The sequence below is a fragment of the Herpailurus yagouaroundi genome, unplaced genomic scaffold (genome assembly GCF_014898765.1).
Source record: "Herpailurus yagouaroundi ecotype Mexico unplaced genomic scaffold, PumYag 252, whole genome shotgun sequence".
NCBI lineage: Eukaryota > Metazoa > Chordata > Mammalia > Carnivora > Felidae > Herpailurus > Herpailurus yagouaroundi.
This window is the reverse complement of record NW_024412469.1, coordinates 509,100-523,867: the sequence shown is the minus strand read 5'-3', so window position 1 is coordinate 523,867 and position 14,768 is coordinate 509,100. Positions and strand designations below refer to the sequence as shown.

General features: G+C 37.0%; 1 protein-coding gene across 2 annotated transcripts in view; it reads right to left on the bottom strand.

Moving 5' to 3' along the window:
• UHRF2 (ubiquitin like with PHD and ring finger domains 2) overlaps positions 1–14,768 on the bottom strand; it is an 80,489-nt gene that overhangs the window by 50,556 nt on the left and 15,165 nt on the right. For both annotated transcript variants that reach the window (XM_040460874.1, XM_040460873.1), the window contains exon 3: positions 9,806–10,065. In XM_040460874.1, the coding sequence (XP_040316808.1) occupies positions 9,806–10,065 (260 nt within the window). The remainder of the gene's footprint in view (positions 1–9,805; positions 10,066–14,768) is intronic.

Below are 14,768 nucleotides of genomic sequence, written 5' to 3'. Positions count from 1 at the left end.
ATTCCTTGCAGCTAGTGATTTTTTTGTTTTTTTTCTGAAGGGAGCAGTGCACCCACCATAGCTACTAAGGCCATCTATAAAACCATTTACTGGTTGAGATGAGGTAAGGTTTGAGACTTGCTTCAAAATAATCCAGTGGTGCCTGAGGATGCTGGTTTAGATTAAACAACACTGGCTAGGAGTTCATAATGGTTGAAGCTAGGGCATGGGTTTGTTATACTTTTCTCTCAATCTCTGAATAAATTTAAAGATTTCTATAATAAATAATACAATGCTTTGTGGTTCAGGTTAAAATCCAAACAAAAGGCTTATCCTGCTTTTTCAGTTTTCCCATATATGTACAAAATCCAAAAAATTAACACTCATGGCTTACTGTGAGGATAAACAGCCTGCCCTAGCCCACCATATTCCTGGCTCATATTCCCCAGATGCAACCATTTTCAATTCTTAGCTATTTCTTTTATTTACATCTGTATTTTTTAATAACATGCTTGAACTTTGATTTTTTACTTTAAACTATTATTCTACCCAGTCCCCATGTATAGTTCATTTGTCTCCATTCTCCTCTTTTTTATAATTGCTAACACATAGTGCTGCTTTAAGTGTGCACATATATTTACAATCCTTGGAACAGAGGTATGCTATTCTAAGCCCCATTTTACAGATGAGGCACAGAGGTTTTCTGGACAGGAGCAGGAAGCAGAGACATGTTTCCAACTCTGATGATCTAAATCCCATTCTCCTTCAACAAACTTTTTCTTGTTGTTTTTTTTTAATGTTTGTTTTTGAGAGACAGAGAGAGAGAATGAGAGAGCAGGGGGAGAGGCAGAGAGAAAGAAAGATGGGAGAATCCAAAGAAGCTTGGAGCTGTAAGTGCAGAGCCTCACGTGGGGCTTGAACTTCCCAACTGTGAGATCATGACCTGAGCTGAAATCGAGTCAGATGCTTCACCAACTGAGCCACCCAGGCACCCCAAACTTTTTGTTGCTCTTAAGAATATTATACAAACTTTGTAAAACTATGCTTTTTATGATTTTTAAAACATGTTGATTAAATAGTAATCACAAGAAAATAAAGTATGCTTTAATACCTGTCCTTTCTTCCACAGCTTTGTTTTCTGTTGAATGCTTAACTGTTCTGTATTTATCATTACTTTACCTCCATTCTGTCCCTGTTGTTAAAACTCCTGTACATTCAGACATTTCAGGCACTCAACCAATCTTTCAGGCCTTAAAACATCTTTTTTAGAGACCTCACCCTAGTCTAACCTGGACTAGTGTGCTCTGTAAGCCTATACCTGTTCCACAGCTTCATGCTGGGATCTCCTTTCATTACTTCTTATTTTCCTAACACAGTCTCCCTCTTCCTTGGTTTAAACTCTGAGCAGGGTGGGAGTAGTTAAAATGCTCTTTCATATAAATTAACCAATCCTCTTGTTCTCAGTTTTGTTCCATATGCCTACCTCCAAAGTAGCTCGTAAATCCAAGGCCTGAGCCTTCCAAAGGTTCTTCAATGCCAATTTAGTTGCTTGTTGTTGGCTTCTCATCCTTTAGGTTCCAGTTTTCTCCAGCCTGCTAAGTTAGGTATCATTTACCTATTAGCTTCGTACCTTCCAAAAGTTAGCTGCTTTCTTTTCTGTGTACTTTATTCCTATTTCATTTGTTATCCTTGGGGTTTTTGCATCTATTCTTTTACTGTCTTCTAGGAGGGTTTAAGAAGTGGAGACAAACAGCCATCTTAATCTGCCATGTTTAAATGAAAAGTCTTTACTCACCTTTAGTTTTACTGCTTACTGCTCACCATATACCTCCTACACTCCAGCTACAGTAATCTACCCTCAGGTAACCCTGTTATGTTTCCTACTTATCCTTGGTACCCTGCTATTCTCCTTCAGGAATACAAAAGTTATCTCCTCTACCTTGTACTCTTAGAGCCCTAGGTACTCTAAAAGCTAGGGTTGCATATTTCTATCACAGTACTTACGACTTTTCATTGAGGAGCAGGTACCATGTTCAAACTTAAGTGTGTTTGGGATACACCAGGTCTACAAATGTTTGGAAAGATGTAACGCATTAAATAACAAAGTCTACTTTTATATAACTAAGGCTCTTTTTTTTTTTTTTTTTTTTTAATTTTTTTTTTCAACGTTTATTTATTTTTGGGACAGAGAGAGACAGAGCATGAACGGGGGAGGGGCAGAGAGAGAGGGAGACACAGAATCGGAAACAGGCTCCAGGCTGAGCCATCAGCCCAGAGCCCGACGCGGGGCTCGAACTCACGGACCGGGAGATCGTGACCTGGCTGAAGTCGGACGCTTAACCGACTGCGCCACCCAGGCGCCCCATATAACTAAGGCTCTTAATCAACTGTAATAAACTATGACCATTATATTTCGAAAAGATCCTTCTGAGTCTCCTTCCTTGAGCTAGATAGTTAAGCAGGACCACGGAATTCTATGAAGAGCTAATACCGGCTTTTTAAAGACTGTTTTTGATGTTCTTAAAAACAAAAACCCTGGGGCGCCTAGGTGGCTCAGTCGGTTAAGTGTCCGACTTGGGCTCAGGTCATGATCTCGTGGTTCACGAGTTCGAGCCCCGCGTCGGGCTCTGTGCTGACAGCTCGGAGCCTGGAGCCTCCTTTGGATTCTGTGTCTCCCTCTCTCTGACCCTCCCCGCATTCATGCTCTGTCTCTTTCTGTCTCAAAAATAAACAAACGTTAAAAAAAAAAAATTAAAAACAAAAAACAAAAAACCTGTAGTCAGTTCAACTGTTAATTACCCCAGTACTCAAGACAGCTATAGGCAGTCCCCAAAACACCATTCTCCCCATCCCTTGAGGTCCAGTGTATGGATGAAGACAACCTCTGCAAATTGGCCCAAGCTGCAGACTTTTTTCAGCATTTGCACAGGGAAAACTGTAGGCGACTGAAATATTTTACAAAATGTTGGATGCCTGAACAACTTCTAAAACAGGGCTCAAGACATCCTCAAAGACTGAAACACAGAGAGATAGGAATCTATCAAGGTCAACTTTACCTACATGGTGCTGAGGGCCAACTCTATAACGTACCAAAGTATGAAACTAGGGTCCTTCTTTCTCTTATATTACATGACTTCCTGTTCTCAGAACCTGAAGTCAAGGTTTTACTCTAATGTAAGATAAATCGTTCTAGTTAGCTACTTGCATTCTTTAGAGTTTAGACTACTTAGATAAGCTTAAAAATCTGTAAGCTTAGGGGTGCCTGGGTGGCTCAGTCGGTTAAGCGTCCAACTTCAGCTCAGGTCAGGATCTCACAGTTTGTGAGTTCAAGCCCTTCATTAGGTTCTGGGTTGTCAGCACAGATCCTTCGGATCCTCAGTCTCCTTCTCTCTCTCTCTGCCCCACCCCCTTCTCTCTCAAAAATAAATATTGAGAAAAAAATTATTAAAAAAATCCATTTATTGTTGAATCACTATGTTGTACACCTGAAACTAATATAACATTGTATGTTAACTATACTTAAATTAAAATTTTTAAAAATCCCTAAGCTTAAGTTTCTTCAGTAACATTCGCACTGCTCCAAATATTTGGATATCTTTTAGAGCTATCCTTCAGAGTACATGCTTTTGATTATTCTAAACTCTGTTTAGCAAAGCCAAGTCTGTTTTCAACTCACAAAACAACCACTGAGTAAAGACGGGGGAGTTAAATTTAAGGGAAATTGAGTATTATTCTTCAAAAATAGGTTTATTACTACATTTCCTTATGTGGCTTGTAGGCTAATGCTAATTTTAGACTCAAACTGTATTAACAAAGTGGTATCACTGAAACTTTCCTTCAAAACGTGGCTTCCTGGAAACAGCGTGCTTAAATAAGAACATCATTCACCTGGAGGCATGTTCTAGTTTAGCACGTCTTTAATGTCATACCGCATGCAAAAAGCATTTCTTATTCTAATTGATAACATTACTAAAATGTTACACCGTAATGTAACAGCTTAATAAAATGTCACACCTTAAATGCAAAGCATACTCAGACAATTAAGAATAACTTATAATTGCTTATAGTAGGGCTTTACATATTACATGGTAATAATATCATTTGTATAAGACATTAACAATGGTAGATAACTACCGTTATATTTTAATAATATAAACAACATAATTATGTTAAATATCTATGTTAAAGATAAAACTCTATTATTTAAGAGTATCTACCAACCTGGCTTTAATAAATGAAATGTAGAAAGTTTGATTCTATTATTACTGGGTACTTTTCAACGTTATTAGGGAAAAAAGCATAGGTCAAGTAGATATTTACTTGAAGATAAAGAAATTAAAGCTGCAAGAGTTCAAACAAAACAAAAACTTACCAATAAACCAAAGACCTAGAATTCAAACCAAATTCTGATTCTAATGCCTGAACTATGAAAGAACTACCACTCTGAAAACTTAACAGGTCTCTGGGGTACCTATTTGAAAAGCAGATTCCTGGGTCCTACCCCAGGTCCACCCTATGCAGGAGTGGGGGTGAATTTAGTGTCTCTCTGGAATCTACATTTTAAACAACTTTCCTCCATGAATCTGAAGTGCTGCTGACCAGCCTTTTGAGAAACACTAATGTAAAGGGACAATGTATAAACTTAAAAAGGTGAGGGTGCCTCGGTGGCTCAGTTGGTTGAGCCTCTTGATTTTGGCTCAGGTCATGATCCCAGGGTTGTGGGATCAAGCCCTGCATTGGGCTCTGTGCTGAGCACGGAGCCTGCTTGAGATTCTCTGTCTCCCTCTGCTCCTCCCGTTACCACACACACTCTAAAAAAAACAAAACAAAACAAAACAAAAACAAAAGGAAAAGGTGAAATCAATATGTAAAGTCATTCTTCTAAGCAGTAAGCAGAAGAGCAATGATAAAGTTACAGCCCTAACTTCTTCTGCCTCCTTCTGATTATAATCCATTCAGAAAATGGCATGTCAGAGAAAGTTGGAAGGAAATAGTCTAAGTCTTTGGTAAATACACATAACAATAGGACAGTTTGGACCTCTCATTGCTGCTCCCTATACTCAATACCAACAGGACACTGACTTGATTAAAAATCTCCTACTCTCTCTCATCAAAACCCAGAAACCATTACATCTTGAAACTGCTTAAAATATTTTTGGGACTCCTTCAGAAATAGATCACTATATCAATACAGTTAAGAAAATCAGTGCTGCTCCCTTATAGAAAAACTACTTTTATCTAAAATACCACTTGATTTTATTTAGAACTGGCTCAGTGATTCTGTGCAATAATGAAGGCTACGCAAAGGTACTCAAAGGCATGCACCACAGGGTAGGAATAGCTTGAAAAATCTTAAAGAATGCTGAAAGCAATGACATTATCCTAGGACACTTCCCAGATGAGCTTTTAATTACAGCCTAGCATAAGTTACCCTGCAAGTCCCAAGTGATGCTATGGAATTTCCATCTGATTTCAATCCCACGGTAGAGCCTTGACACTGTTAAAAGCAGTTTAACCTATTTAAATGTCGTGTAACACTAATGAGCTATGGATTATCCCCAGAGAAAAAGGGCACAAAGGCATTCATGGACAGGTAAAGAACTTTGGTTCAAGGTATCTGTTCTGCAAAAAGCAATCATAATTGGAAAGATTGACAGAAAACATTTTAATTATGTTAACAACCCTATATGCAATATATAGATATTTTATAAGAATGCTTCTCTCAAAATTACAGTATGGTAGAGTGGTTGCCAAGTATGTGCTTTCCTGACTTGGGATCTACCACTTACTAGCAGTCCAACATTAGGCAAGTTACTCTTAAATCTCAGTTATTTCCACTTAACACATAAAAAAGTATCTACATCACTGAGTTTTTATAAGGATTATATAAAACAATCCAGGTAGAGTACTTGTTAGAATAATACTGTGTCAGGCACTGTACAAGATAATTATGGGGCACCTGGGTGGCTCAGTCGGTTGAGCGGCCAACTTCGGCTCAGGTCATGATCTCGTGGTCTGTGAGTTCAAACCCCGCATTGGGCTCTGTACTGACAGCTCAGAGCCTGGAGCCTGTTTCGGATTCTGTGTCTCCCTCTCTCTGACCCTCCCCTGTTCATGCTCTGTCTCTCCCTGTCTCAAAAATAAATAAAAGGTTAAAAAAAAAATTTAAAAAAAAAGATAATTATTAAATTAAGCTAGTATACTTTAAAAAGAATACTTTAAAATAATTTACTAAAAAATCAAAACAAAAAGAACCTTGGTTTCTGAGGTAAACTGACATTGCTATTTTAAGTGGGAGAGGAAGAGAAAGAGGGAGAGCGAGAGTGAGTGAGGGAACACTGTAAGAGCACGGAAGACCACACAGTTTTCATGTGATTATGAAAACTCTTAACAGTGTTTAAGGATTTGAACTTTGCTGAATAATTACTCTTTCTTAACATATGGTATAGAAGGGGCTCCTGGCTCGCTCAGTCAGTGGAGCATGCAACCCTTGATCTCGGGGTTGCGAGTTCGAGCCCCATATTGGGTGTAGAAATTACTTAAAAATAAAATCTTTAAAAAAATAACTTCCATAAACATTTTCCATGTTTACATATATACTTCCTTATTCAAACTACTAGGTGTTTTCTAGATTTCTCTTCATAGAAATCAGGTAAAATTTAGAAATCAAGATCTCTAAAAGGGGAACGCTCTTGCACTATTGGTGGGAATGCAAACTGGAGCAGCCACTCTGGAAAAGAGTATGGAATTTCCTCAAAAAACTAAAAACAGAGCTATCCTACAACGCAGCAATTGCGCTATTAGGTATTTACCCAAAGGATACAAAATGCTGATTTGAAGGGGCACGTGCACCCAATGTTTATATCAGCACTACCAATAGCCAAATTATGGAAAGAGCCCAAATGTCTAAAAACTGACAATGGATAAAGATGTGGTGTGTATATACATACATATGTACACACACACACACACACACACACACACACACACACACACACACGGAATATTACTCAGTGATCAAAAAGAATGAAATCTTGCTATTTACAACAATGTGGATGGAACTAGAATGTATTATACGAAGCGAAATAAGTCAGTCAGAGAAAGACAAATACATATGATTCCACTCATGTGGAATTTAAGAAACAAAACAGATGAACATAGGGGAAGGGAAGGAAAAATAGGATAAAAACAGAGAAGCAAACCATAAGAGATTTTATGAGCTGTATGAATTTTTAAAAAAATTTTTTTAATGTTTATTTATTTTTAAGAGACAGAGTGTGAGTAGGGGAAGGGCAGAGAGAGAGAGAGAGAGAGAGAGAGAGAGGGAGGGAGGGAGACACAGAACCTGAAGCAGGCTCCAGGCTCGGAGCTGTTAGCACAGAGCCAGACAGGGGGCTCCAACTCAGGGACTGCGAGATCATGTCCTGAGCCCAACTCGGACACTTAACTGACTGAGCCACCCTGGCGCCCTGGTCCTGTTGGTATTCTTAAAGCATGAGAGATGGAAAATAATATTCCAAGGAGGGAATAACCAGTCCAGCACAACAGTAACATTACTGGGCTTATTCTAGATATTTTCTAGGTATCTAAGGATGATAAAACATCCTTACAGTGCATTTTTAAATTAAGTTTATTTATTTTGAGAAAGACAGTGGGAGTGGGGGAAGACAAGGAGAGAACCCCAAGCAGGCTCTGCACTGACAGCCGATACAGGGCTCGAACTCACGAAACTGTAAATCACAAACTGAGCAGAAACCAAGGGTTGAACGCTTAACTGACTGAGCCACCCAGGTGCCCCCAGTTTAAGTATCTAATAGCCATGTTCTACTGATTCACTTGGAACTTACTACTCAATAAAATTCTATTACTGCTGCTAAACCATACACTCCAAAAGCACTACACAATGTATCCTCCATCCAAGGAATCAAGAACTTTTTTATTAGCTTAGTGAGATCATTATGTACTTTACTATAGTTTTTAACTTACTTTTCCAGTAACCATGGGAAACAAGACTTTACCAAGATTTGCTATCCATCTTTATTGGGTCATGTCTATACCAACCTTCTGTTATTTGAGATTCTTATCCAGAAGCTCATCTATTTTATACTTTGTTTTATATAGTCTTTTTCTCTTTTTAAAGATGTAAATGACATTTACCTACCACTAAGCTTCTGTCATCTTTTATCTCTTAAAGATAGTTCAACTATTATATCTTTTAAGTTGCCAACAGTGACACATTTAATTATAACACATAAAAGTATTTAGGACAAATTAATTTTAGTAAAAGAGAGTCTAAACCCAATAAGCATGAGAAGACTAACATTTATTCTAATGAAGACAAATACCTCCTTCTTTAAAAAGACAAAAAACAAAACAAAACACAACAAAAAAACCCCAGCCAAATCAATGCTGAGGTACAGTGATTTGTGCCCTAATTACACCAAACTCAGGCCTATCCCTGGAAAAGTCCTACTCCAATAGCAAGAGCCCCAAAAACTGTTGAAAATTTAATAAGCCTTGGTTTACTTAGTGTTTAAAGCTTAATACCCTATTTCTTTGCCATGCCATTCTGTACAATATATTTTGCCAATACTAGATGCTTTACTGGATTATTTCTTCTATTCTCTAAGAAATAAAACTCAAAGCAAATCAGGAACTCTAATTATTGATAGCAAATATACAGACAGCTTAAGTTCCCTATACAGTATCTTGACTCTTTGTTACACCATTCATAAACTCATAAACTGATTACAACCAACACACCAACTCCAAACCCTTTCTATCTCAGCCTTGATTTACCAATAATGCCAGTTCTGGCCAATTCTAGATCTTAATATTCATTCTAGTTGTTGGTTATATGATGTCCTATTTGTTGTAGAAGTCTCATTTGAAATAAGCAACGTTGGCAAGTTAGCCAAAACCATAAGAAATATCAGAAAAGTAGATTGAAGTGATCTACTTTTGACCCCTTTCCAGGTATCCTGGAACTCTGGGTTAACAGCAAAGTATTTTATACCATTTTATGGCAAGAAAAATCACAACTAGTTTTGGATACTGAACTCTTATACTAGATAAAGATTTGGCAGTCCAATATTTCCACACGTTAAGGTTATCATGATGACTCACGTTCATTTAGTGTGTTGAATAAATACTAAATCTGCCCCAATGGTAACTTTTACAGGATTTTGAAAATAGGTAATTAAAAAAAAAAAAATTCAGTTTTAGAATCTTGACCCTCAAGGCAAGTTCTTAACAGTTTTCAAATGAACATTTAAAAACATTTCATTGGGAGAGGGGGAGAAGGGAGTGACTGCTGGGTATGGGGGTTTTTGTGGGGAAGGAATAAAAATCTTCAAAAATTAGTTTGTGGTCATGAACAATCCTGTGAATACACTAAAAACACTGAACTGTACCCTTTAAATGGGTAAACTGTGTATGTGAATTTTCTCAGTAAGCTACTCAACATTCTTAACCTCATCCTAAAAGCTACTACTCTACATGTTATTACATGCTTTCTAAAACATTACTGAATACATATAAAAAAAAAAAAAACCACTAATATCACAGAGGAAGAGACAAAGAGAAACTATTACATGCTAAATTAAGCCAGGTTTTAAGATACCAAAAACAACAAACCACTTAGGAGCCAGAGATGACTAAGCATTAAGAAGCCCTTATTACAACCGTTAAACAAAGGATAACAGACTGAACATGACCCCTAAAAGATTTCTTCAGAGAGACTATTATTTGAAAACAATCTTGGATGGAAGGCTTTGCTTCTATAAACAAAAATATGAACGAAGTCCTCAATAGCATGAGCACTTACTCATCATACTCGATATGATAAATAACGTCTTCATCAGCAGCAACAGAGTCTGAATTAGACGTAGAGGGTACACTGTCCAATTTATTTGTGTTCTCTTTGGAATTATGATTTACATTTCCATTAGTCCTTTTACAAGAACTGCCATTCTTCAGTGGAGTTTTGCCACGTGAATGTCCATCAGAAGCTCTAGTAACACTACGTATACGGGCTTCAAACCAAGCACCAAGGCCGACATCTCTGGCATCCACCAATTCATTTACCTAAAAAAAGTTTAAAATTAGTTAATGAAGCTTAATTTCATCTATTGCTTCAAAAACCATACTATAACTCAAGTTACTGTGAGAATTATCAAGGTTAATAACATTTGCAGCTATTCATGTTTAATTTCAAAGATTAGATCAGAACTATTCTTTTTGGACTATACTGTGAAATCTGTTATTTACTAATATGAAAATTAACTTTCCTTCCAATTTCGTTCAATGAAATAGATGTTTTCTTTTACTCCTTGCCTGGGTCTACATTAGACTTTTAAAAATATCATTCTTGTGTTCCCAAGAGTTGTTCTAGCAAGTCATTGAATAAATATGTCACTTAGTGAAAAGCAGGGACTTCATAGTATTGTGCCTGTTATTGATTTGCTCCATTAATTTCTTCAGAATCCTAGCGATAACTTATATAGTCAGTTCAACAGAAAACAGTTAAGTATTAAACAGAAGAAACTTGAAAATGGGGGAAATTATACACATGAATAAAGAAAGAGAAGAATCTAGTGAACCTATATATATAAAATGGGGTAAGTTCCACTACCTGTTAATAATTCACTAACAAATGCATTATTTAGTATTTCAAAGAACAAAGAAAATAAAAAAGAGAACAGATGTATAAGATGCAAAATAGATGTAACTCAAGTCTAGTGGATGATTCAGAACTAAACCATGCAATCTGACAAAAGGAAAACTGTACATTAGAAAATATGGGGGCGCCTGGGTGGCGCAGTCGGTTAAGCGTCCGACTTCAGCCAGGTCACGATCTCGCGGTCCGTGAGTTCGAGCCCCGCGTCAGGCTCTGGGCTGATGGCTCGGAGCCTGGAGCCTGTTTCCGATTCTGTGTCTCCCTCTCTCTCTGCCCCTCCCCCGTTCATGCTCTGTCTCTCTCTGTCCCAAAATAAATAAAAAACGTTGAAAAAAAAATAAAAAAAAAAAAAAAAGAAAATATGACTATCAGGGGCGCCTTGGGTGGCTCAGTCAGTTAAGCGTCCGACTTTGGCTCAGGTCACAATCTCACCAGTCGCTGAGTTCCAGCCCGTATCAGGCTCCACGCTGACAGCATGAAGCTTACTGGGGATTCTCTCCCTCTCTCTCTGTACCTCCCTGGCTCATGGTCGCTCTCTCTCTCAAAATAAATAAGTAAATAATAAATAAATAAATAAATAAATAAATAAATAAATAAATAAATAAAATATACATGTATATGTACATATAAATAAAATATATACGTATATATATAAAGGTTTCAAACTACCAAGCTAGCTAACATACAAGGTAGACTATAGACAAAACCAAAAAATATTAACAATCACTGCCATTAGAGGTATAATATCTGACCAAAAGTACTGTAAATAATGAATACAACAGCAAATGAAAAGTTTCAAAGACATAATAACATCTGACATGACATGAGAACAAAGAGTTTAGGAGGACAGAAAAAGATGTAAGGGTAAACCAGTCTAGACATAAGAAAGAATCAGAGCTGAAACACGATATACTTTACATAAATTAATTCATTTGGACACAAATGCTCTTCTTCCTCAATAGTCACTGACAAATTTAAAGACATTTACTTTCTTACAGGCAACACTAGGTAAAACAAAAACTAAAGTTAAGGTCTATCATACTTGGGAGAATAAACTGAGACTATTCTTTCACAGCAAATCAAAATATAAGATTGTATGTAGCACTACATAATTATAGAAGAAAATGTGGCATGCAATGGATACTGAAATAGTAACAGGAAACATAAGGAAATCTAAAAATACTCCCACTGCTTATACATCACACATAAGAGAACTTACTATCTCAAAGAGGTAGGACATCCTTTGAGTACAGCAACCTGAGACTTATAATTGTAAACAAGATCTACAAATTTTCATTAAGCATATGACAATGTATATAACCTGGGTGGGGAAAAAATGCCTTTTAATTAAAAAGTAAGGTTTTTGCACATTATGTGGACATACTAAACTAGGTCAAATTTGAACGTGTCAAAATGCATGCAAGAAGTTAAAGGTAAAGCCTAGGTTTTGAATATAGTATAGAAGATGGTACTTAATATGATTAACATGAAAATAGGATACTGCCATGGTAATTTCTTGGATTTCATGGTAATCCAGTTCAAATTCAGAACTGATTGATAAAAAGTTAGGATATGTTATGATAAAAAACCCTTTGTAAAGTAGGTCTAGATGAAACATATCTCAGTAATAATGGCCTTATGTGAAAAACCCACAGCTAACACACTCAATGGTGAAAAACAGAGTTGTTCCTGAGGTCAAGAACGAGACAAGGATGTTCACTCTCAACACTTTTATTCAAATTAGCACTGGAAGCCCTAGCTACAGCAATTAGACAAATAAATAAAAGGCATCCAAATGGGGGCGCCTGGGTGGCTCAGTCGGTTAAGCGGCCGACTTCGGCTCAGGTCATGATCTCACGGTCCGTGGGTTTGAGCCCCACGTCGGGCTCTGTGCTGACAGCTCAGAGCCTGGAGCCTGTTTCAGATTCTGTGTCTCCCTCTCTCTGACCCTCCCCCGTTCATGCTCTGTCTCTCTCTGTCTCAAAAATAAATAAATGTTAAAAAAAAAAAAAAAAAGCATCCAAATGGCAAGGAAGAAGTCAAACTCTCATTATTTGCAGATGACATACTATACACAGAAAACTTGAAAGACTCCACCAAATAACTGTTAGTGATAAATGAATTCAGTAAAGTCATAGGATACAAAATCAATGTACAGAACTCTGTTGCATTTCCTTTTGTTGTTATTGCATTTCTATACACTAAAGAAAATAATCTCATTTACAGTTGCACCAAAAACAATAAAATTATCCAGGAATAAACTTAACCAAAGAGGTGAAAGACCTGTACTCTGAAAACTATAAAACACTGATGAAAAAAATTCAAGACACAAAGACAGAAAGACATTCCATGCTCATGAATTAGAAGAACAAATACTGTTAAAACGTCTAGACTATCCAAAGCAATCTACAGATTCAACACAATCCCTATCAAAATACCAACAGCATTTTTCATAGAACTAGAAAAAAAAATCTTAAAATTTCTATTTTAATCTTAAAAAGACCTCGAGTAGCCAAAGCAATGTTGAAAAAAGAAAAACAAAGCTGGAAGTATCACAATTCCAGATTTCAAGTTATACCACAAAAAACGATAATAATTAAAGCAGTATGATACTGGGGCACCTGGGTGGCTCAGTGAGTTGCACATTCAACTCTTAATTTCAGTTTAGGTCATGATCCCAGGGTCGTGGGATCAAGCCCTGCATCAGGCTCTGTGCTGAGCATGGAGCCTGCTTAAGATCTGCTGTCTCTCCCTCTACTCCTTTCACCTGCTTGCACGCTCTCTCAAATCAAAAAATAAAAACAAAAAAACCGAAAAACACCTAGTATGGTGCTGACACAAACACAGACATATGGGTCAATGGAACAGAACAGAAAACCCAGAAATAAACCCATAATTATATGGTCATTTAATCGTTGACAAAGGAAGAATAAAGATCCAATGGGAAAAAGTCTCTTCAACAAATGGTGTTGGAAGAACTGGACAGCCACATACAAAAGAATGACACTGGACAACTTTCTTACACCAAACACAAAAATAAATTCTAATGTGAGACCTAAAATCATCAAAATCCTAGAAGGGAGCACAGTCAGTAATGTCTCCGACACTGGCCATAGTATCTCCTCAGTATGGCCATATGATTTGTCATAAATCACTATACTCAGGGAAGGGAAACAAAATGAAAAATAAACAACTGCGACTACATTAAAATAAAAAAACTTCTGTATAGTGAAGGAAACAATCAACAAAACTCAAAGGCAACCTAATGAATGGGAAAGGATATTGGCAAATGACATATCCAACAAAGGGTTAGTGTCCAAAATATATAAAGAACTGATAAAACTTAATACTCAAAAAACAAACAATCCAATTAAAAGATGGGCAGATGACATGAATAGACATGTCTCCAAAGAAGACATACAGATGGCCAACAAACATGTGAAAAGATGCTCAACATCACTCATCATCAGGGAAATGCAAATCAAAACTACAAGGAGATATTACCTTACACCTGTCAAAATGGCTAAAATCAAAAACACAAAAAGCACCCAATGTGGGTGAAGATGTGGAGAAAGGGGAACCCTCCTGCACTGTTGGTGGGAGTACAAACTGATGCAGCCATTGTAGATAACAGTATAGAGGTTCCTCAAAAAGTTAAAAATAAAACTACCTTATTATTCAGTAAAGCACACTACTGGGTGTTTATAAAGGATACAAAAACACTAATTTGAAAGGCTATATTCACCCATGTTCCACCATTATTTACAATAGCGAAATTATAGAAGTAGCCCAAGTATCCATAGATAAATGAATAAAGACATGGTGTATACACACACAGACACAGACACACACATGTAGTATTATTCAGCCATTAAAAAGGAATGAAATCTTTGCATTCCTTTATTTATTATTACTTATTTGCAATAACATGGATGGAGCTAGAGAGTACAATGCTAAATGGCAGTCAGAGAAAGGCAAATTCCATGATTTCACTCATGTGGAATTTAAGAAAACAAATGAACAAAAGAATAAAAAAAAAAGAGAGACAAACCATGAAACAGACTGAACTACAGAGAACAGCCTGGTGGTTATCAAACCGGAAGTGAGCGGG